Here is a 25,088-nt window from a genome sequence, read left to right as displayed (position 1 = left end):
AATGTGATGTAAAGTTAGCATCATGGATAAGTAGAGGCACAGCCCTCTTATTGAGTTTGCTACTTACCCCTGCCCCTCCTTGTAGAAATCAGGAAGTGATCTTAATTTCCCGATAAATGTGCTACCCTGATTCCTTAACTGCTCTATTTTAAATTATTTAAATTGCGTGTATATGTGTGTATATGCACACACACATATATGTACACATGTACGTATACACATGAATTATTCTAGTGAAAATTTTTCTTTAAAATGTCAAAAGCATGTGTGTTTTGTAAAACAGACACTTTCCAAGAAGAGGCAATTCAATGTAGGAGTTAAGAGCGTATGTTCTGAATCAAGATAGACATGAGAGAAAATTCAAACTCCGTGTTTGCTAGCTGTGTGATCTTAGGCAAGTTACCTCACCCCTCTGAGCCTCAGTTTCCTCATCTGTAAACATGAGGATATTAATAACAGTACCTACCTTTTTTGGTTTCTTGTGAATATTAAATAAGATAATACAAGCATGGTGCTAGGCACATAGCAAGCACTCAATCTTCTGTCCATTGCTACAGAGATACCCACGACTCTGACCTTCCTTCCTTTTCCACACCCCACAAGCCATCAAAGTGGCCCATGGGAGTTAAAGACGCAAGAGACTTGAGCCAGACCTGAAAGAATATCAAATGGTCATAAAGATTCTTTCCAATTAAAATAAAATTCCACCATGACAAAAGCAACTCAAGATTCTATAATCTCAGATGTATCTTTTGAGTTTCTTGCTTATGATTAGTCTCTCTGTTGGAAGTAGTATTTCTCTGAGAGGGATTAACTTGCCACCTACACAGAACAGAATTATACAGTATTTGAGCTGAAAGAAGAGGCAGAGAAAGGAATTAACGTCTATTGTACACTATGCACTCAATTTGTCTTATTTGATCTTCATAACACCCTGTTGTGAAGTAAATATCCGTATTCCCACCTTGCAGCCCCAGAAACTGGGGCTCAGAAGTAACTTGCCGAGAACTAGTAAGAGTCAGAAAAAAGATTTGAACTCAGATCGTTCTGAAGTCTTCAATTTACTATACTACACGGTTAAAAGAATGTCTGAGATCTTGTTTTGCCGGTTGACAGTAAAGCAGGGACTAGAAACCAGTTCCCTGAACACTAGTTTATGTGACTTTATTGCCTCGGAATGAATCAATAATGTAGTGGTTCATCAGTTAAGAAATGATTAAAAGATTAGAGCAAATCTGAAAATAAATTCCACCCAGTACCTTAATTACTTTCATGTTTCACAGGCTTTATTGAAAAACTGTTTTGTCTAGTTAGAAATGAAGCAGTGGCCTGGTGTTCCCTGATGTCTGTGTGCCCACTGTATTTGCTGCTTGATATTCAGAAGTAGATATGCAAATGTGGGCAGTCCACCGGTGATTCCAGTTCTATTTTCTAAATAGGTATTAACCACTGTGGTGGTTAATTTTATGTGTCAACTTGGCTAGGCTATGGTGCCCAGATGTTTGGTCAAACACCAGTCTAGACGTTGCTGTGAAAGTATTTTTTAGATATGATTAACATTTAAATCAGTAGACTTTGAGTAAAGCAGATTACCTTCCATAATGTGGGTGGGCCTCATCCAATCAGTTGGAAGTCTTAAGAGAAAAAGACTGAGATCCCCTGAGGAAGAAGAAATTATGCCTCTAGACTGCCTTTGGACTTGAGACCGCAACATCAATTCTTCCCTGGGTCTCTACCCTGCCAGCTTGCTCTGCAGATTTTGGACTTGCCAGCCCCTACATTGTGTGAGCCAATTCCTTTAAAGACATGCATACATAAAAATAAACACACACACACACACACACACCCTTTTAGTTCTGTTTCTCTGGAGAACCCTGATTAATTAAACCACCTACTAACGTAGAAGGCACAGTGCTAGGCTCTGGAAATATAGAGAAGAGGTCTCTGTACAAATGTATTTGTACAATATGGCAAATTTTGACGAAGCACATAGACAAAGGTAGGACAAGATAGGAAAACAAAGCCACAAGAAAAACACCCAGGTGTATTTCCTGATGCCCTTTACACCTGCTAATAATTCTAATGATACTCAGATTTTATCAGTAAGTGGACAATTTACTTAATTTCGAAGGAGAAACCTTGCTACTAGGCAAAAAAATAGATTCTCCTCCTCTCTCTCTCTCTTTTTTTTTTTTTTGTGAAGAAGATCAGCCCTGAGCTAACATCCCTGCCAATCCTCCTCTTTTTGCTGAGGAAGACCGGTCCTTCGCTAACATCTATTGCCAATCCTCCTCCTTTTTTTTCCCTTTTTCTCCCCAAAGCCCCAGTAGATAGTTGTATGTCATAGTTGCACATCCTTCCAGTTGCTGTATGTGGGACGCCACCTCAGAGTGGCCCGACAAGCGGTGCGTCGGTGCGCGCCCGGGATCCGAACCCAGGCCGCCAGCAGCAGAGCGTGTGCACTTAACCGCTAAGCCACGGGGCCGGCCCCTCCCCTCCTCTCTTTAGACTATCCTGATGTTTAAATCTATTGATTGAATTTATTAATTCAAGAAAAATCCGTTGAATCTTGGCTTTGTACACAGTGTGTAATGACAAAGTGGTGACAATCTGAGAAGTCTCAGTGTTGCCAGGACCTCTCCCTAATCTTGGCCTAATCTCTGGAACCCAGCCTAGGGATGGAGAAGTTGCTTGATGTAGCTGTGGAGTGAAAATCAGGCACATGGAAGCTCCTGATCAGCCTACTTGTCTCCCTGACAACTTGATTTGGGCCAAATTAGACCTATGGGCTGGGGCAGTAACCTGTCCCGAGCCTTCCACTTCCTGGTTTCCAGGATTGCCTCCTCAGTTTTCAGGCTCTATCAATGCCTAGCTTGCATGCACCAGCCATCAAAAAGGCTGCCCCGGAGTATTTTAGGGAAGGCTTATGCCCTTAAAATGTGGTGCTTTTCCACTTATTCCCAAAGATGCAAGCTTTTCTCTGACTCCCTGTACTGGAGTCATTTACAGTCTTGTGGGAGAGAAGACTAATTAATGCCCACAGAATACGTGGAGAGTCATGCAAGGCAGCATATGAATATTTTCAAAATTTTGTCTTCTCCACAGTATCTGAGCCAGTGCCAGGCCTATACAAGTTAACTGAATGTGTCTCCCTGGCTAAAGTGTGAACTCCCCAAAGGCAGTCTTTGTCCTATTCTGCTTTGTAGCCATACAATTTTGGACTCTCTTTTCTCTGCTGAGATCTTTTTGTGGATGTTCCTCAGGCTTTTGTGGTAGGATGTCTTCTCTCTGTGCACAGTGTCATCCATGCACAATTCTATGTTTCAGCCCAAATCTCTCATCCAAGCTCCAAGTCCATATATATCTAACTGCTTAGACATGTCTCCCTGGCTATTCACAGTTACCTCAAACTCAGTGTGCCCAAAACTGAACTCATTCTCTACACACACACACACACAGACACACACACAGACACACACACATTTGGTCCTAGTCCATGCTTCCCCATCTCAGCAAATAGCACTACCATCCTTCCTGTTGCTCAAGCTGAAGGAGTCACCTTTGACTCCTCTTTCTCCTTCACCTCTCACATCCAATCATTCACCTTAATCCATCCATTCACCAGTTCAGAAACCTAAATTTCTTTTCTAAAATACTTTTTTACAGAAAACTTCAAACATATACAAAACAGAATAGTACAATGAAACTCCTCTCATATACCAATTGCTCAGCTTTAAATTTATCAATTCAGACAGTCTTGTTTCATCTATTCTTAGTTTTCCCCACCCTCAATTATTTTGAAACAAATCCCGGAGATCATTTCATCTGTATTTCATTATGTATCTCTTAAAAATAAGTTATGAAAACATCCAAAATCCTATTAGCACACCAAAAACAAAATTAACAATTCTATAATATAGTCAAATATCCAGTATTCATATTTCCTCATTGTTTTGTAAATGGTTTTGCTTCCTTATATTTGAGTATCCAAATAAATTCCCTACATTGCGATTAGATAATAAGTCTCTTAAGTCACTTTGTCTTGTAAGTTTCCCACAGTTTTGATGTTAGTTGCTGTTCCCTTGCATTTACTGTAACATTGTTGTAAAGCATTGGTAGTTAGATGTAGAGACTCGATCAGATTTTGTTTCTCTCCTTTTCTCTCCAAGACTGTTTCATCATATTTCATCAGGTGGTGTTTTATTCTTCCATCAGGAGGCACAAAATGTCTGTTCTCTTTCTGTGATGTTAGCAGCTGCTGGTATTCATTGCCTCGATCCATTATGTCATAGGGGCTTGCAAATGTTGATTCTATACTTCTGTCTTCTCTTTTAGGAGAAACATCCCTTCGTTAATTTTTATGGTTAACCTGAGTTATATACTTCATTAAGGAAAGGGAGGATAAATGCCTAATTCCACCACTACTCTCTTATTTTTTAACTGATTTTTAAAATAATTAGTTATTTCTTTAGCATGCTCCAAAGGTGACCAGTGAGGGGTTTTTGTTTGGGGGCATGAGGGAGACTACTATTATGAAGTCATGGAGTTTAAAGTGTTTTAAGCATCTCATTCATTGCAGTTATCATTATTGATGCTCAAATGATCACTTATTTGGCCAATGGAAGCCTATTCAGATTGGCTCTTGAGTCCTTTGAGTACCCTAAGTTTTTTTTTTTAACAGTTTTACTGAGTTATAATTGACAAACATGAAACTGCACATATTTAAAGTATACAATTTAACTTTAGACATATGTATACAACCATGAAACCATCACCACAATCAAGATAATGAACACATTCATCATTCTCATACATTTCCTCGTGCCCCTTTGTAATCCCTCCCCTCCCACTTCTCCACCCCCTACCCCCACCCTTGGGCAATAACAAATCTGCTTTCTGTCACTATAGATTAATTTTCATTTTCTAAAATTCTAAGCAAATGGAAATATAGAATATATATGCTTTTTTTACTGGCTTCTTTTACTTAACATAATTGTTTTGATATTCATTCATGATGTTACCTATATTAATAATTGCTTATGAGATATGTGATTTGCAAATGTTTTCTCTCGGTTTGGTGCTTGTCTTTACATTCTCTTAAGAATATCTTTCAAAAAGTAGAAATTTTTAATTTGGATGAAGTCCAATTTCTCAATTTTTTTCTTTTTTACATTAAGTTTTTGGTGGTGTATCTAAGAAATTGTTGCCTAATCTAAGGGCACAAAGATTTTCTCCTAATTTTTCTACTGAAAATTTTTAAGTTTTTGGCCTACATTTAGATCTACAATCCATTTTTGGTTAACTCTTGTATATAGTGTGAGGTACAGATCAAAGTTCATTATTTATTTATTTATTTTGTGTATGGATGTCCAATCGTTTCAGCACTATTTGCTGAAGACTATCCTTTCTCTGCTGAATTGCCTTTGCAGCTTTGTCAAAAATCAATTGACCATATATGCATGGGTCTATTTCCAGACTCTGCTCCATTTTGTTGATATATTTGTCTGTCTTTATGCCAATAACATACTATCATGATTGCTGTAGCTTCATAATAAGTCTTTGAAGTCCTATAAGCCTTAAAGCTTTGCTTTTCTGTTTCAAAGTTGTTTTGTCTATTCTAGGTCCTTTGCATTTCCATACGCATTTTAAAATGGCATTAAAACTATGGTGATCAATTGGGGAGAAATCAATATCTTAACAATAGCTTTCCATTTATTTAGGTTTTCTTTAATTTTCTCAGCAATTAAGATTTCAGTGTACAAGTTTAGCACATATTCGTCAGATTTATCCCTAAGTATTTCATATATTTAATGCTATCATAATTGTATTTTTAATTTTAATTTCCAAGTGTTTGCTGCTAATATATAGAAATATAATTGATTTTTGATACTGATCTTGTGTCATCAAACACTACTAAACTCACTTGTTGGTTCCAGTAGCTTATTTTTTAGATGTCATAGTATTTTTTTACATTGTCATCTGTGAAAAAAGACAGTTTTACTTCTTCCTTTAAAATCTGGATGCATTTTTCCAGCATGCTTCATCACACTGGCTAGAACCTCCAGCACAATGTTGAATAGAAGTGTAAATGTGGACATCTTTGCCTTGCTCCCAATCTTAGTGGAGAAAGCATTCAGACTTTCACCATTAGGTATAATTTTACCTGTAGGATTTTTTATAGATACTCTATAGAAGATTGAAGAATTCCCTTCTTTTCTAGTTTGCTTTGAGGTTTTATCAGGAACGGATGTTGAATTTTGTCAAATTATTTTGCAGCATCCATTGAGATAATCATATATTTTTCCCTTTTGGTCTGCTAATATGGTGAATTATATTGGTTGATTTTTGAATGTTAAACCAACTGACCATTCCTGGGATAAACTGCACTTGGTCAATAATGTATCATTATTTTTATATATTGTAGAATTCAATTTCCTAAATTTTTGTTAAGAATTTTTGTGTTTATAGTCCTGAAAGTTATTAGTCTGTAAGCGTAATGCTTGACTCACAGAATGAGTTAAAAGGTAGTCACTCATCTTCAGTTTTCTGGAAGAGTTTGTATAGAATTGGTATTATTTATTTCTTAAATGTTTGGTAGAAATCACCAGGGAAACTACCTGGCCTAGGAGTTTTCTTTGTGAGGAGGGTTTAACTACAAATTCAATTCTTTAAATTGATATAGGACTATTCAGATTATCTATTTCTTCTTCAGTGAGCTTTGGTTATTTTTATATTGCAAAGGAATTACCAAAAATGTAGCTGAGGCCTTGCCAAAGACGGGCTTTCTGAAATCGGTTTTGCACGTTACTCTGCCTAGAAACAAAAAGAAAAGTAGATGAGTTTTGAAGCCATGAAACATAGAAGCAGAGACAGAAATACTCGACCAACCCTTTGCTTGTGGGCTTTGGCTAAGGCCAAAAAGTTTGAACTGGAGTTTGAACTTTACTTATGACATGTAATGCTTTATTTTTTTAGCATGATGCTTTTTAAAGTCTGTTCCCACCAACCGAGTAGACTACTTGACTAGTTTCTATTTTCTGCATGTGAGGAGGGATTAGGGCTGTTTCTCCTAATTTTAGAAATGCAGGCATACGTGACAAGTTGGTTTGTCTTGTTCACCCTGCAAGCAAAATTAAAATTAACTTCTGAAAGGATTTACAGCTTAAAATTGCAGTCATAAAATTAGGTAAAAGTAACATGCTGTTCTTGGCAAATGAAGACAGAGATCCTGGTCTGCTATTTACTGGGTTTTGTACTTTCCCTCTCATTTTCCTTCTAGTCATGAGGGATGGATTTGCTATGAGCTATTCTATTTTCCTGGTTCACATCCTTCCCCTCATGTCATCTTTCCTCATCTCTGAGCAAAGCGAAACATCTTTAGCCTCATCTACATCAGTAGGCCTTAGAGACTCTATATTATGAGCTAAATGTCTAGCTAAGTGTTATCTTTATGGAAACAACCTGTGTTTGTCTCCCATTCTGTCTCCTTCTAATAGTTGCTATTGCTGGTGAACTCCACATGGACTCACTGTCCATCTCATCTGGGCATTTGTTGGACTCCCTCCCACTAGTACAAAAGACAAAAACGGCAGTGTCCTGGATCATTTCGACTCAACAGATGAAACAGTGTTTCAGAATATTTCCAGCAAGCTGCAGCCTCTGTCCTAGGATCCCCATAGGTTCGATTCTTAGAGAGCTTATCGACTCTTCCATCCTAACTTAAGCTGCCAACTAGAAACCCTGAAGGACTTTGTTTTCAACTTAGAATTATTTTTCTCAAGACATCATACTATAAAGAGCGATAAGGCTCCGGGCCAAGTCGCTAAAGCCCATGAACTGTATAGCTGAAGTCCAGCAGCAAGAGCAGGCTCACAGAAAGTGGAAGGACACGCAGCTCCCCATGTATGGCACGGCGGAGGAAACTGAGGCCCAGCCTAACCACTCAAAATCATCTTGCATATTTGTATCACAAAACTGTCACCACAATTTCTCTAAAGTAGTCAAAAGGCGAGGCTGTGAGAGTGGGCGATGAATATCATAATGAAACATAAATAGTGCTATTGTTGGAAAAGAGGGAAGGTGACATTTAAGAAAAGATCTGTGAATGTGTCATATATGAATTATATCTCAATAAAAATGTTACAAAAAAGAAAAAGAAAGGATGTGACTAGGATTTCCAGAGAAATAGATGGGGTATGAAAGGCATTCCAAGAAAATGGAATAGCTGATAAATAGACCTCTATGAGTAGAAAGAATATTGGAGATGATAGGTGGGCCTACAATGTTAGGTTGACCCTGATTTAGAGGGGCCCTTAAATGTCGTGCTTGGATTTTGAACTTTGCAGGTAAGGGAGTCATCAAGGATTTTTGAAAGAAGACGTGACATAATCACATCTAAGTTTTACAGAGGTATCTCTTTGCCTTTTCCCGTAATACTTCTCACTTTCTTCTTTGGGTTATAGTTATCTCCTTCATTAGGCTTTAAGTTCTTTGAAGGCAATCAATGTTTTTTAAATATTTGTCTTTTTCCGTAGTGCCAAACACAGTGGCTTTATACACAGCAGATGTGCATTAAAAGTTGTCCTCAAATCAGTGAAGTGGCCTTGGTGTGAGAAAGCCTTGTTCTAGTCTTGTCCCTTTCTGCTCATGTCCCCTCTATTTAAATATGTCTTAGATTCATTCACTTCTCCCCATCTAACCGCCATAACCCTTGTTCAGACCACCATCTTCTCTCACTGCTGACAGTCTAATTGGTCTCCCACCTCACTGCCACCCTCTCCTGTCCATTATCTATACTGCCACCAGGAAATTTTTTCTAAAATATCAATCTGATCATGTTCTCTCTGCTTAAAATTATTCAGTGACTTCCTGTTGTTCTGCAGATAAAACCAACCTCCCTAACGTGGCCTACAAGACTCTGCATGAGCAAGTCTTTGCCTGCCTGTACAGCATCGTCTCTTGTCACTCTTCCCTTTACTTTCTTGTTTCAGTCACTCTGGCTGTCTGTAGTTTCTCCTATGTGCTCTCTCTCACCACAGGGCATGTGCATATATATTGTTCCCTCTGCCTGCAAGATCCTCTGCCTGACTCCCATCCCTTGACCTAGTTGATGCTTTCTCATTCTTCAGACTTCACTTTAACTACACTTTTTTAGGTAAACCTTCTCACCTTCCCACCAAAGAGGCCAAGTGCCCATGATACATGTTCCCATATCCTTGCATTGGTCTCCTTTGTATCGTATAGCACAATTATAATTAAAAGATTATTATTTACTCTTCCAATGTCTGTCTTTCTACAAGAATATAGAGAAAGAGAGCAAGTCTATTTTATTTAACAGTATACTCCCAGGGTATAATCCAGTGCCTGGCACAGAGTAGACACTCAATAAATATTTGTTGAATGAAGAAATAATGTTTATGTCTTAATGACTTAAAGATTGTAAACTTTCATAGCATCCTAGTTTTCTCCATTACATTTTTCACAATTATTATTCTTTAAATATTCCTATATGCATTTATCTATATCCCATAGGAGAATGTAAGCTCCATGATGGCAGGGACTATATTTATTTTTTAATTGAATTATAGTTTACAAACAATAAAATGTACTGATTATAAATGTACAGTTTCATGAGTTTTGACAAATGCGTATTCTCATAAACATCACTGCAAACAATGTATAGAACATGTCCATCATTCCAGAAGGTACCCTTCCATTCCCAGTCAGCTTCACCCCCAACCCCTGCAGAAGTAACCACTACTCTGATTTCTGTCATTATGCATTCGCTTTGCATGTTCTAGAGCTTTGTATAAGTGGATTCATACTGAATATGTTCTTATGTGTCTGGCTTCTTTCACTCAACATAATGTCTGTGAGATTCATCCATGCAGTTACATGTATCGATAATTTGTTCTTTTTTTTTCCTGAATAGTATCCCATTGTACAGATATATCACAATTTGTTTATCCGTTCACCTATTGGTGGAAATTTGGGCTCTTTGCACCTTGGGGCTATTATGAATACAGCTGCTATGAACATTCTTGTACAAGCCATATTCAATTTTTTCATCATCATATCACCAGCACCTAGCACAGTGCCTGGTACACAGCAGGCACTCAATAGATATTTTTTGAGTAAATAAATGAAACTAATCCTTACAATGATAGTTTTAACTCTACCTTTCCCTCCTGCTTTGGAAAGCATATTAGAATGCAAATGAGTAAGAGTGACTGAATTACAGAAAGAAACTTGAATACTCTCTTAATTTTCTAAAAAGTAAGTTGCACAGTTCGTACTTTAAATATTATTACTAGCAATTACTTTAGACACATCTCACAACTGAACTTGTCACACAAGTGTGTCATGATGTTACTTGTAGGATTTCCAAATAAAATGTAGGATGCTCAGTAAATTTGAATTTCAGACAAATAACAAATAGATTCTTAGTATAAGTATGTCCTGAATATTGCATGGAACATGTTTATGCTAATTTGGGACATACGTGAAAAAGTTCTGTGTTGTTTTTCTGAAATTTAAATTTAACTCACTATTCTGTATTTTTGTTTGTTAAATCTGGCCACCCAAACTATGTGTGAACTGTGGAACCTCTAGTCCTCAGGCCCCTCCCAGCCTTAAAGTTCGAAGATTCCTCACTTGCTCTCAGTGACTGGCCCTAGGAAATGCTATTCTTTCATAGCTGTTTAATAAGTCCTCACTGGCAAAGGAAAGGGAGGCATCTATTTTAAGAACATTATGGGCAACATTTAGTTTGTTTATTTGCATGTCTTAAGCATTTGCTTGGTAAATTCGCTTTAAAGTCTAGCTGGACACTACATCCCCTAAGGCCCTGGTTCATTCTGGCAGGCTAGGGCTTTTCCAAGTGAAATCCAGAATGCCTGTTCCTCTCCCTCTCCCCTGACCCCGTCAGTTGTGTTCATGTGTATGTGTGAACACAGTTAGACAGACACTGGAGGGAAATGCCTTCCTGAACTACTCAGCAATGTCTGGTGTCAGCTTCATCCTTAAAATAAAGTGTGGGTGTCAAGTCTCACCTGGTAAGGAGCCAGCTCCCACAGAGTCTCTCATTCATAAACTCATAAGGAGCTGTTCTTAAAAGGAAAGTGCACATTAAACATGGGACAAGACTCAGCTGGGTTTAATGCGTGTGTGTGTTTAAATTTCAATGAACAGGTTTTGTTTTAGAATTGCTCAAAGTAAAGCCAGACTCTGTACGATTAGCCCAGAGTTCAGAAACCTAGGATGATGCTAAAGGGGGCCTGGCTTAGAGGAAGAGCACTAAGATTTTGAGTCAAACCTGGGTTTGAATTTGTGCCACTTACTAGCTGTGTGACCTTGGTTAGACAAACTAACCCCATTAAGCCTCAGTTTCCTCATCTGTGAAATGATGGCAGTTAACAGTACTTACTTACCTCACAGTGTAGTCGGGACAGTTCTGTGAGATAACAAAAATGAAGTACTTAGCCAGGCACATAGCAGATGCTCAATGAGTGCCAGCCATTATTATGAATATGGCCTGAGGAATAAGTTTGATCCAGCCAAAGAGGCCTCTCTGGGTTTCTGAACTCTGAGGCCACCAGCAGAGGATGAAGACTATAAAAGACACTTCAGCATCTTGTATTATTTTTCCCTTTTAGAAATTTAGCTGTGTACTGAAAAGAGAAGCCCTGGCTTTGAGTCTTCACTTTGTCACTTAACTAGCAAGTGACACCAACTCTCTGAGACTCAGGTTTTTTATTCTAATTTGGAAAGTTGACATACAAAAATTCTTCCTTTGTTTCAAAAGTAGTTATGAGAATGATACATGAAGATTGTTTAGAAAGTGTACAAATAGTACAAGTAATATTGTAAAGTAAGTAAACCAATGTTGATAAAAAACACAAAAGGAAAAAAAGGCACCTCTCTCGACACACATCTTTCTTTTCCTGACTTCTCAATTTCAGGCTAGTTCCTGGAACTAGTGGCAGTGGGTCCAGTGGGAAAAAACAAGAGGCAGAGAGTGAGGATACCTGGTTTCTTATCCCAACGCTGATACTTAACTGCCTATGTTGAGGAAGTCACTAACAGCTGAGCCTCTGTTTCCTCATCTTTAAAATTTGAATCAGTCATTGAGTGAGCACTATTAGGTACCAGCAGGCACAGTACTAGATGCCACAATTATAAATAATACCAGCTACCATACATTGAGCATACTATATGTGCCAAGCACTTTGCTAGGGGCGTTATCTCCAACCTCGCCATACCTTATGAAGTAAAATATTATTGGGGCCGGCCCGGTGGCATAGTGGTTAAGTTCACGTGCTCTGCTTTGGTGGCCTGGGTTTCGCAGGTTCAAATCCCAGATGTGGACCAATGCACTGCTCATCAAGCCATGCTGTGGCAGTGTCCCACATACAAAGTGGAGGAACATGGGCACAGATTTTAGCTCAGGGCCAATCTTCCTCTGCAAAAAGAGAAGGATTGGCAAGAGATGTTAGCTCAGGGCCAGTCTTTCTCACCAAAAATTATCCCTATTTTATAGTTGAGGAAATTGAGGCTTAGAGGTTTAAATTGATTTACCATATGGTAAACAAATCAACATCTTCATTTCATAGGAACTTAGTCTCTAGAGGGGTAGGTGAAGCTATAAAGAAATCATTGTAATATTGTGTATGTGTGTGTCTCTACACATACTCATACATCTAAAACACTATTTCAGATTTGTGGTAGAAAGTCAAATGAGATTTGGTGTGAAAGGTGTTTTGAAGAAAGCTGACATTATTAAAACAAAATAGTTTTGTTATTTTGTATGAAACCAGGATTGAGCAGCCATTTTGACAACCATTTACTGAGCTAATTCAGGAAGTATTTAGTATATTCCAAGGGCTGTCTTGTTTTGCACTAGGTAGAGTATTAACAAGCCTTAGCCTCTTTATAGCACCACCTCTTCTTTCTTTTGATACCCAGTCACAGTTCTAAAACCCACGTATTTCTTTAACCTCACCAGGATCAATCATCCATTGATTCTACTACCTTTTTTACTGCCTCTTATCCACTACCTGTGCTCACTTCCCTTCTTAGGATGCCTATATCCATGGCTCATCATTATAATTACTTCTTTCCATATACCTTTGAATCCCTTGACCCTCTTTTTCTTTATCATTCTCACCTAGCAGAACCCAGTCCTGGTTAAATCCAACTCTTCTGGTAATCTGCATCTGTGCCTACATGGCTGAACAAGGCTAAAGAAATCCTCACAATATTGATAACTGGTGTTCCTTTACATCCATGACCACTAACCTCAAGTGGGCCCTCAGGGCTGCCTTACAGTTCTACCACATTTCCCTAGTTCTCCTTTCTGAAATTGCTCTGGTCCAGATCACCAGATTGCTAAATCCATTGGTATGTTCTCACACATCTTCATACTTGACTTATCAACAATTTAGCACAGTTTATCACTCTGTCCTCCTTGAAATACTTTCTTCACTTGCCTTCCAGCACCCCTCTCTACGTTCGTTCTCTACCTACCATACTGGCTACTCCTTCTCAGACTCCTTCTCTGGTACCTCCTCATGTTCTCTTAACATTGAAGTGCCTCGGTGATCAATTCTAGGATGTCTTCCCTTTCCTTTTTCTACATTCACTCCTTTAGTGATCTCATCTAGTCTTGTAGCTTTATATACATACCTGTCTTGGCAGAGATGGTGCTCGCCAAATAATCCCTGTTCTCTCCTACTTTCCATGCTGTCCAACATGTGTAGCTCTTGTTAAGGGGAATATGAGCACAATCAGGGGCAATTAAGAGCAAGTATTAACATCTAAGGTGGTGGAATTGCTAGACAAAAGCAGCTTGGAAATCCAAGTCATCCTTGGAAGAAAGCCACTAAGGAGACCTGCCTGTTCCTCATTGGATTGTGACATGAGCAAGAAATAAACCTTAGTTATGTTAAACCATTGAGATTTGGGATTTGTTACCACAACATAGTTGAGTCTCAGCTGACTAAGGCAGCACATGTACGTCTCCAAGCTCGCCACCTTCCTTGAGCTCCAGACTGCCATAGCCAGCCAGCTTTTCAATTTCTCTGGTTACATGTCTAATAGACATCTCAAAACCAGAATTCCTGATGCCCCTCCAAGAGTTTTCTCCATCTGAATAAATGACAGTTTCATCTGTCTAGTTGCCTAGTACAGAAACCTTGGAGTCATCCTTGACTCCTCTCCTCTAGTCACGTCCCACATCCAATCCACCAGCAAATCCTAGCAGTTGTACGTTCAAAACATATCCAGAATCCTCCCACTTCTGCCAGTCTCTACAACTGACTCTTTGGGTCAATCCACCATTATCCTTCTGCTAGACTACCACGACAGCCTCCTAGGTGGCCTTCCTTCTTCCAATCTTGCCCCACCGTAGTTCACACAGCAGCTAGGGTGATTCATCTTAAAAAGTAAAATGGGGGCCAGCCCCATGGCGTAGTGGTTAAGTGCTCGTGCTCCATTGCTGGCAGCCTGGGTTCAGATCCTGGGCATGCACCGAGGCACCGCTTGTCAGGCCATGCTGTGGCAGCGTCCCATATAAAGTGGAGGAAGATAGGCACAGATGTTAGCCCAGGGCCAGTCTTCCTCAGCAGAAAGAGGAGGATTGGCACGGATGTTAGGTCAGGGCTGATCTTCCTCACAAAAAAAAAAAGAAGTAAATCAGTAAGTATCACTCCTATGTTCAAAACCATTCAATGTTTTTCCAAAGGCAAAGTTCTTACAGTGGTCTATAAAATCTTACATGATGTGGCCTCTGCTACATCTCTGGCCTCATCATCTACCCCATTTCCCTTACTCACTCTGTTCTGGCACTCTGGCCTCCTTGCTGCTTGGCCAAAACATCAAGCATGTTCTCTCATTTAATGCCTTTGCTGTTGTGCTTCCCTGTGCTTGGAACACTCTTTCCTCAGATTAATACATAGCTTGCTCCCTCATTTTCTACAACAGAAGAAGTTCTGAAACTTTACTGTGCATTAGAATCACCTGAAGGGCTTGTTAAAACACAGATTGCTAAATTTTATGATTTAGTAGGTCAGGGAGGGGACAAGAATTTGCATTTCTAACAAGTTTCCAGGGCTGATGATGCTGGCCCAAGGACTGTGCTTTGAGAAACATTGTTCTCTGCTCAGAAGTCACCTTATGAGCAAAACCTTCCCTGACTTCCCTATATAAAATAACAACCTGACCCCAACACTTCCTACCGCTCTTACCCTGGCTTATTTTCCTCCATAACACATATCACCTGACAAATATGGATGTAATATTTATCTGTTTACTGTTTGTCCTCCCCTCTGGATTGTAAACACCATGAGAGCAGGGATTTGGTCTCACTTGTGGCTGTATGATACAGCCTCGATCCCCCATGTCTAGCATAGTGCCTAGCACATAGTAAGTGCTTAATAAATACTTGTTGAATCAGTGGTCAAAATTGCGCAACCAGCCTTCTGTGACCTAAGCTTCTGGAGGAATTTCTCACAAGAATAACTCAGCTTTGCTAACCATTCAGTCACTCCAACTAAGCTTCTCTTACATTCCATGTCACTTCCTGGGTTACCTTTTGTGTCATTGTCATCCCTGGCACCACTCATGCCAGAATGCACTGGTGATGCCTGGAAAAGCATAATGGCTTGTGGAAGGGACACTGTGATGTAACTCTTTATTTCAGGAAACCGAAGGGAGAAGGAGAATCCCAAGTGGAGCTCATCTAACACTTATAACTCAATGGTTCTGAAAGCAGTTATTTCTCAGCCCTTTACTGAGTGCCTGAGTTACAGAGAAGAATAAGAAAGAGTCCTGTTCCCACTCTGATGGCAGAACCACATCGATTGAGTCAAATATGGCAAAGCACCATTAGCAAAGACAAGAGAGTAAGAACTTCTGCCTGAAATTGCTGAGAGGGAAGAATTTGGTGGAGTCTTCACCAAGAAGATAGTTTTGAAGAATGAGTAGAAGTTCAGTTTGTGGTAAATGGGAAAAGGGGATAGGGAAAGCATTTTAGACAAAGGAATCAGCATCAGCAAAGAGATACTGGGGATGTTAAAAATATTTAATAATCGGTTATACACAGATATCAACAAATCCAAATGGATGTCTAACCAAGCAGAGTAGACATCAGCCGTAGACAAACTGGCATGGCCATATCGTTGCAGACCACTTGACTATCAGCTCCAGAGAGAGACTAGAGTGTTATAGAAATGCTGAGTAGTGTGGCATAGCTAATATTAATGTAAAAATAATAGCTGACACTGAGTGCTTACTATAAGCCAGGCACTATGCTTTGCATGCTTTATTTTATTGAATTTTCCAATCAACCCCTATACGGTATATACCGTTGCCATCCCCATTTTACAGATGGAAAATTGGGTATAAAGAGATTAAGTCACTTGACTAAGGTCGCCTAATTCAGAAATATTAGAGCTGGGATTTAAGCCTATACAGACTAACTTCAGGACTTAGATGCTTAGCTAAGGTATACTGCCTCAGGTAATGGCTAGAACATAGGTTGCCTCTGTAATACTGTGGGAATATACAAAGAGGTAAAATAAGTTAACCTTTCCCTTATAGACGTCATTATGTGGGTTGAGGAAACAAGAATCTCAGCCATGCAACCTAAGGAACATTGCGAGGACTGTCCCACAGCAACATGTGACACTTGCCCAATGAGTGGGACATAATAGTACGTGCTGTGTCTTTTCACTGAGCTGGAGTGTTATGAAAGAAATGGAACTTAAACTTGGTCTTGAGAGGTATGGCATAGTGGGAAGAACATGAAATTAGGGTCAGAAGCGCTCGAGTCCACTCACTAACAGTGTGACCTGGACCAAAGTAATTTCCTTCAGTGTTTTCATGTGTAAAATGGGTGATTTGGATTAGATTAGTGGTTCTTAACAGAAGTACGCTCTACCCCCAGGAGGTATTTTGGAAATTGTGAAGGCATTTCTGGTTGTCAAAATGATTGGGGGGACTCTTAGGTAGGGGCCGGGAATAATAGATGTTCTGCGCACTATGCAGACTTGTCCTGCATGCTGCCCTACATTTAGAAGACCTCTGGACATTCTTGGAGGTAAAAACTCTGCTTATAATTATCTCAGCCTAGACTATAACCACATTTTACATATTGAAATGAATTTTCTCATGGTATCACTACTATTGTTGATTAAAACTACCCAGTAAATAAAGGAAAGATTGAAATTTTTTTCTAGAACTTTACCATGAGTTTTTCACTATTTCAGAGAATCACTGCATTAATAGCAACTCCATTCATGGCACTTGAGTTACCAATCCCACATCCCAGTGTCATTCTGCTTCAGCAGGCCGTTGCATTCGTGGTGATCCTGCACCGAGCCACTGGCCTCTGACAACTTTACTATGTCTTCTAATATAGTCGTGTATGGATCTTTACATATTGAAATACACAGTGTTTCATTGTAAATGACTTTCCTTTTGTTTTTTCTTTGCAATACAATTATGGGATAATATGTGCTTTTAAAATTGTTGCTTGCATCCTTATTATAACTTATTCTTATGAATTTCTTCTTAAGATAGCAAGAAAGAATAATAAATACTTATAATAAAAAATGGTGTGTTGGTCTTATAGAGTTCAGAATCACTGTATTAGGTGATCTCTCAGGGGCTTACAAGTTCTAATTTTCTGTGGGTGTAAGGAGGGGTTGGAGTTTGAGAGGAAGGGAGAGAGCATTCCGGGGTGGGAATGACACCAGCTATGTGGCCTGGTGGAGCAGGGGTTGGAGTGTCCCCAGACAAGCCAGGATAGGGCAGAGACTTCCTCAGGGCCTGGTCTTGTCATGTTCCCTGGAAGCCACTTCTTTTATCCTTCCCCCCTCACTGTAATTGAAGACTCCTGGGGGAACTGCCAAGGCCAGCATTACAGGAAATTGCCTTGTGGTCAGTAGGGCTTCTCTGGTTACTTTTCTCAGTGACAGAGGACAGTGATGGCTTCCTGTCTGTTAGCTTAGCTGGGTGTCTTTGCCTCCTTGTTCTGCCAAGTTCCCAAGAAACCTTAGCTTCTGCTCCTTACATTTTTGTTTAGCTCCTGGTATTGGGATTTTGTCCCCATCTTATTCAGCTCCCTTGCCTTGGGCCTCCTTGCTCCATGCTAGAGATCTGGAAACTTTTGATCCACAATAGACAAATTTTATGGAACACCCAAAAGGCATTGTTTGGAATTAGGCCATAGCTCCAAACAAATACCACTTGAACTCTGGCAACGCCTGTTGAGTCCTCTCCCTTGAAGAGGATGACTTTTATCATTTAGCAATGTATTTTTTTTCTTACTAATTATATATGTTCATTGAAGACTGCTTGGAAAATATAGAAGTGTATGGAGAAGTAAATATAAATTATCCATAATCCCAAGAAATGTACTCAACATTAGACAAAGGTGATAGCATAGGTGAAGGTTAAATTCAATGCTTCTCTGTCTCTGTGTTCTCTATTTTATGCCAGCCTCCAGCTTCCTCTTCTCACAGCACCTCTTGATCTCACCCTTATGAAAACTTGCCTGTCCTATATACCATAAAATGGAGGGCAAACTGGAAAGTGTACAATAGCACTTACTATGTCAAAGGCATATAAGAGAGAGAAAATATCTCATATCGGGAAGGTGTTTGGAATGTAAAATAGCAATATTGTGTCATAGCTCTGCCATCACTACCTTATTCCCGAGGTGTTGTAGTGATAAAGTGTTGTGGGAATGTCTAAAGAGATAAGAGCCCAACTGAGAAATTCACAGTGTTCCCTTGGAATTAGGAAAAGTCTCACAGTACAAAAAGGCAAGGATGATTAAGTGTGAGACTGGCTCATAAATATGCCTTTCTCTTTTGAAAAAAACAGCCAACATTACACAAAAAGTTGGATGATACTAAATCCATCCCAGAGATAAAGTTCTTGTTACAGATAATAGTTAGAATTTATGTTTTGCTTTTTTCCCAAGGTGGCTGGGGTCAGAATCACAGTTTCCTCATTTTTGAGTCCTCGCATTGAGGTTCTGGTAGACAGAGGACTTGGAAAACACTAAGGCATAAGGGTTAAAGTCAAGGCTTTGGAGTTAGTCATGCCTGGGTTCAAATCCCAGCTCCATTCACCTGGTCATCAAACATTCCTTACATGCCATCTACCGTTTTAGACATTGGGGATACAGTGTTGGACAACACAGATAAGGTCCCTACTTACATGGAGCTTACATTCTAGTCGGAGGAGACAGAACATGTAACACTGAGAAGATAACATAGTAATATGATTGGAAGTAACTGGGGGCTGCCCTAGGTTGAATGGTCGGGAAAGGCCAAAGGCCTTTCTGAGAATAGACAATTGAACTGAGACATGGATGATGAAAAGAAGCCAGCAATAAAAAACATCTAGGGGAAGAGCATTCCAGGCAGAAGTAACAGCTAGGGCAAAGGCCCCGAGGCAGGAACAGGCTTAAGTGTTTAAAGAAGAGAATGAATACCAGTGTGATTGAAGTAAAGTGAGCCGGGGAGAGAGTGAGGAGAGGAGGTTGGAGAGGGTCAGCACATGTCAGGTCATGCGGGGGCCTGGTAGAAATTCAGCTAGTAATAATAATCATCATAACAACAAAGCAGAGAAGAACAGAGGAAAGTGGAGAGTTCGGGAGATCCTGTACAGTACCAGCCGAGGAATTTGGATCTGACTACCTGGGCACAGGGGTGTCACTGTAAGGTTTGAATGGTGTGCTGAAAGTGGATCCTGAGGAGGACAATTCTGAGAGCAGAGTACACGGTGGCCATGTGCATCTCTCCCATTTCTAGTACTCGCATTTCTCTCCAGTTCTCTGCCACAGCCACTGCTTTCTTAGTGAGTGCACATATATCAGTCCAGTGGGACACACGGATATGTCTAGGGCCTATTTCCAGCCCCATATAGAGAAATTCTCTTACATTGTGTTTCTGGAATTTCTGCCAATGAGGAGGGATCTGTGTCACAGTTCCCAAACCAGCTACCAAACTGGCTATTTAGTGAGGTACAGACCTGACCTAAAAGGGTGCTAGCTTAAGATGACTTTTTGTTTCATATGACTCATGACACCATCAAATAAGATAATTAAGCCACTCTACATTTACTTGGTTAGGCAGAACGTGGCTAAGGATTAGGTTCCGTGGGGCAATATCACTTCTTGGTTCATATAGTTTACTAACTCTTTTCTTTCTTTTTTTTTAATAGGGAGAGAAGAAGTCCTATGGAAAGCTATGTGGGGGCCAAGACTGCAGTGGGGGCTGTAAATGCCTTCCTGAGAAAGGAGCGAGAGTAAGTTGCTTCTTTCATTGTTGAAAGACAGATAGTCAAAGGAGCTGTTATCTGAAGTGTGTGTGTTTTCTTCAGAATTAAACTGCTTAGAATTTACTCTTATGATCTCATGGAACAAGCAAAGTGATGAGGACCAGCTGGAAGAAGCTGTGCTAAATAATGATAGGCAGAACTAGATTGTCAAAGCCTCTGAGGGACCAGGAAGAGGTTTCCTTCATTGACTTAATGCCAGGGTTTCCTCAAGGTTTCATCTGGAGTATTTTCAAAAGGCAATTAGGTTGTGCAAAACCAGATTGTGATATGTTTGTAGATATGTGTAAGTTTTCATAGCTCATTTATATCCACTTGGTTCTTCCCTACCCCTCTGGGGAACAAGTGGTCCAATTGTTATCTACAGACTAGGAATGTGACTCATCCAAAATCAAGGGTACAGTGTAGCCATAAAGTCCAGAAATAGAGGTGACTATACATGAAGAATGATTTATAAATATTATGTTAAAGCATAGGATGTGTTTAAAAGCATTATGTAATATATTCAGTGTGTTAGTATTGTCCCTCATTAGCAATGCACAGTTCAAATTGTTGTGCAAATTGCAATGAACACAGTACATTGACACATTTCCATCAATCCCTGTATATGCATATGTGATGCGTTGCCCCAGATTATTTGTAGCTCTGATTTTCACTGAATAAACCTGCATTTTTAGTATAATTCAGAAAAAGTATTCAAGGGGGTTCAATATGTAAAAAAATCAAATATAATCTACGTTTCCAGAATTTATTGCGACCCTGTAGAATTCGGATCTTCTGACTTCCAGCATCATATTTGCATTCTCATCACACTCAAACAAGCCTGAAAGCTTACACTGGCAAAGGAAGGTATCATAAATAGGTCAACCAAACCCTCAAAAACATAGCCAAACAGAGAACAGAGTGACCGTTCTACCTTCTCTTTCATTATCTTCCATTTGCAGTAAAGTGAAATGTCAAACTATGCCAGAATTTGAAGGAAGAGAATAAAAAGCCATCTCCTCATCAAAAGGAACCAGACCCATTATACATTAAAGGCATAGATTTAGAGAATCATAATATATCAGAAAGGGAAGGTATCTTAGTGAACTTCTCATCTTATCCACTGATGGTACAGAGGAAACAGGCTCTGAGAAGGAAAATGACTTCCCGGGGTCACACAGCAAATTGATGATAGATTCGGGCTATTACCTGGGTCCTTTGATTTCTCACCTATTTACTTTACCCACTGCTGCCTCCCAGGGAAGTCATGTTCTCTGTAGCCACCAAGGCCCATGCCTTGCCTCTGCTCTACGACCGGGAAACACTTTAGAAAAAATAATTCTACAATAAATATATGAATACATTCTTAACAGCAAGCGGTACAGACAAAGCAACAGTCTCTCTTGATGCTCTCTCAGTCTCACTATTGTTTTTCTGGTGTTTTTCTGTGCATAATCGGAAATATGTACAAATATGTATAAAAATAAGTTTCATTTTCTGGGTTTTTTTGAAAATATAATCATAAGTATATATTCTGTGCTTGTTTTGTTTTTTGCCTTTTTGGTCACTTAATATGTCCGTAAGATCTTTTCTTCTACCCCGTAGTTTAATCCAGCCATTCCCTTTTTGATGAACACTTAGGTTGTTCCCAAATTTTTGCTATTTTAAAAAATGACAGTGCTACGGTGGAAATCCTTGAACAGGCCTCCTTGTACTCATCTCTAGCATAGATACTAAGGTAAACTAGGATTACCAGATACAAGAGTAATAGGCATTTTTAATTTTCAAAGCTAATGCTCAATTACCCCACAAAGTATTCCAATTTACCCTCCCATCAGCATTGTTCAAGAGTGTCCATGTCTTATACTCTCCAACACTTTATATTTTTGCTAGTATGGGTGAAAATCATCCCAATTCCTAGACTACATGTGAGTTTAAGTGTCTTTTCACATATTCATTGCATGTTTGTATTTCTTCTGTGAATTTCCTGGACATATCTTCTACCCATTTTCCTAAGAGGTGATTCTTATTGATTTGCTTTACCTCTGTGAAGATATAGCAAATAAAAATGGCCCAAGTGGAAGCAGATGAGATTTGAAGTTTGACACAAAAGGGCATTTCCTGATGGGTGTGGGGGGCAGGTAGTGGTTGGTCAGACCTCACAGCCAGGGAACTGAGAGGCAACTCTGGACTGTTTGTTGGGTTGGAGAGCCTTTAAAAGTAGAAAATCTTATTATATATCTGGACGGAGGTCAGTCCCACACAAGGCAAACATGCCTGGGATGACCTCATTGTTTAACCCGTGGCTGAGATTTCGATCTTTGAAGATGGAAGGCAATGGATTTTCCTCATTTGGGTTCCAAACATCTGCAGCCCTAGTCTGGCTTCTCCGTTGAAAACATGAGTGGTTGAAGGGGTGTGGGATGGAGGAAAATAGAATATCACCACACAGATTTTTTCTTCAATATTTAAAAGAATCAGAGTTCATGCAGTTAAACATGTTCCTAAAAGTTTATTTGTGAAGTCTGGAGGTTCTGGGAATGTTTGTCAAGGTTGGTGAACCAGATCAAGCTGTGTTTCATGAGTCAAGAGCAGGGATGTCCTGTTTCCCAAGTAGATCAGGAGGCCGGTGCACATGGGACAGATCCTGTGAACAGGGATGCTTGAAGCTGCCCGTGCTGCCAGGTCCCTTTTAGTTATCCCCCCTACCCTCCTGCATTCCCAGGGCCAAGCAGGATTGTTTAAACTGGCCCCAGCACTGTTGACCCTGCAGGGCAGCCCCTCAGTACCCCTTTTGTGCAGATGTCAGAAAGATTTGAGACTGTTTTCCTTAGCTTAGAAGAGGGCCCCATTTGGATTTCAAGCTGTTCCTCTCAAGGTCTGCGATCCGGGAGGGGAACGGAACGTTGGGTCACCCCCGAGATATGCTGCAGCCCTTGGCAGGTCTGTCTCCTGCCTTGGGGAGACATCAAGCACATAGCTTGCTGGGCAGTGTGTACTTTTCCTTTGCCAAAGTCCTCTTGAACTGACTGAGACATTTATACAACACCTACCACTCCTGTACAACTGCAATCCAACGCTTTTTGGCTTAAGCTATCTCAAACTGATTTCTTGAAGGTATGCCCTGCCTGGTAAAAGCCCTTGCCCAGTGTCGGCGCGCTGCTTTGTATGCTCCAAAGCATCTTTTTCCAGGGTCTGCATTATTATCTGTATGCAACAAATAAACTGATAAGTCACTTGCCCAAGGTCCCTAGCCTGTTAGTGGCTAAACTTTATTTAGCCTACTTTAGGAGAATGTCAACTTTAAAAAATGACATGCCTACTAATGTTAAACTAACAGGTTTCTTCTCTGGACATTTAAATTTGGATTTAATGTTTGACTTTCAGTTTTCTTTCTTGGGGATAGGTGTTATTATCTGGTAGAACTATTTTTTTTTTTTTTTTGAGTTGTTCTCTTCCCTGGTGTTTTTTTTTTTCTGCCATTGGATTGAACAAAATATTTTAGGTTGACATTTCCATCCCTTCCCTTTTTTCCCTACTGGATTTGAAAACTATCTCTGCATTATACTCCATCAGTGTGTGTTTTTCTGAGTTGCGAGCAGGCGGGATGGTTTGTTTTGTTCTAAGCCTACTATTCCTTAATACAACTTCAGAGTTTTCCCTGTTTTAACAGTGTTCTGGTGTTTGTATACAGCATGGTGAGCTCCTAATTATCCATGCCGTCTGGAGGAGCATTATCACAGATAATCCCAAACCACAGGGAATGTTGGGATTCTCCCCTTGGTAAGGGCTGTTTGCCCCTGTTTTATGGCTTGGGAAGCTATGTTCTAGCTAGAGAGTTTATGAGGCTAGCCTGAGTTTCATGTGAAACAGCCCGGGTTTCTTAATTCCTTATCTCCTGCCTGCATCCTGCTACTTCTCTGTCGCAAAGTGTGTTTCCCATAAATTCCAGAGCTCAGATGCATTAACCACTAGTCCTTCAATTTACTCTCCTCCTGCAAACAGCTGGCGTTCTCTGCGTCAGCTGACTGGTACCATGGCTACCAAGGGGACTTTCCATTTTCTCCTGAATTAAGCAATTCCTGGGTACATCTTTCCCTCCTCCCTGTGTACCCCTTACACCCCTGTCCTGACCAACCACTACCACACACACACCAATGTCCTTATCTTCTACTGCTCCCAAGTGAAAGCTCATTTTGCACATGACCTCCTCGGGCGGCTAGGCCTTGCTCCAGCTGCCTGCATTCAAACTTCTTGCCTTCATTGCCCACTCACTTCTCAGCCCTCTGCAAGCTGGCGTCACTGATAACACTGTTCACCACTAACCTGCTTGTTGCCAACTCCAATGGACATTTTTCATTCTTATGTTCCTTGACTTCTCGCCTACATGAGACACCTCCTTCTTACCTGAAGCTCTCTGTTCCCTAGCATTTCATAATGCTACTCTCTCCTAGTTTCTTTCCTACTTTGATTGGGACTCCCCAGGGTTCTGTCCTCATCCTACTTCTCTTCTCACTGTAGGTCTCTCCCACGGTGGTTTCATATATTCCAGGGATTTCATCTACCACCCATACAATGATAAATATTAAATCTCTATCTCTAGCTCAGACCTTTCTCCTTATCTTCAGGTCAGCATTGTCAAATTTCTTGCTAGATATTTCTGCTTGGATTTTCACTGACAGCAGAAACATGTCTCACACAGAGTTCAATCATCAACCCCCACCAGATGTGTTCCTTCCTGAGTCCTACCTATATCTTTT

General features: G+C 40.1%; 1 protein-coding gene across 2 annotated transcripts in view; it reads left to right on the top strand.

Moving 5' to 3' along the window:
* The window catches only part of COL4A6 (collagen type IV alpha 6 chain), a 258,501-nt gene that overhangs the window by 97,118 nt on the left and 136,295 nt on the right, over nucleotides 1-25,088 (top strand). For both annotated transcript variants that reach the window (XM_058536482.1, XM_058536481.1), the window contains exon 3: nucleotides 20,233-20,316. In XM_058536482.1, the coding sequence (XP_058392465.1) occupies nucleotides 20,233-20,316 (84 nt within the window). The remainder of the gene's footprint in view (nucleotides 1-20,232; nucleotides 20,317-25,088) is intronic.

Source organism: Diceros bicornis, chromosome X (assembly GCF_020826845.1).
Source record: "Diceros bicornis minor isolate mBicDic1 chromosome X, mDicBic1.mat.cur, whole genome shotgun sequence".
NCBI classification, from domain to species: Eukaryota; Metazoa; Chordata; class Mammalia; order Perissodactyla; family Rhinocerotidae; genus Diceros; species Diceros bicornis.
Note: the sequence above shows the minus strand (reverse complement) of the source record. Positions and strands in the feature narration are given on the sequence as shown.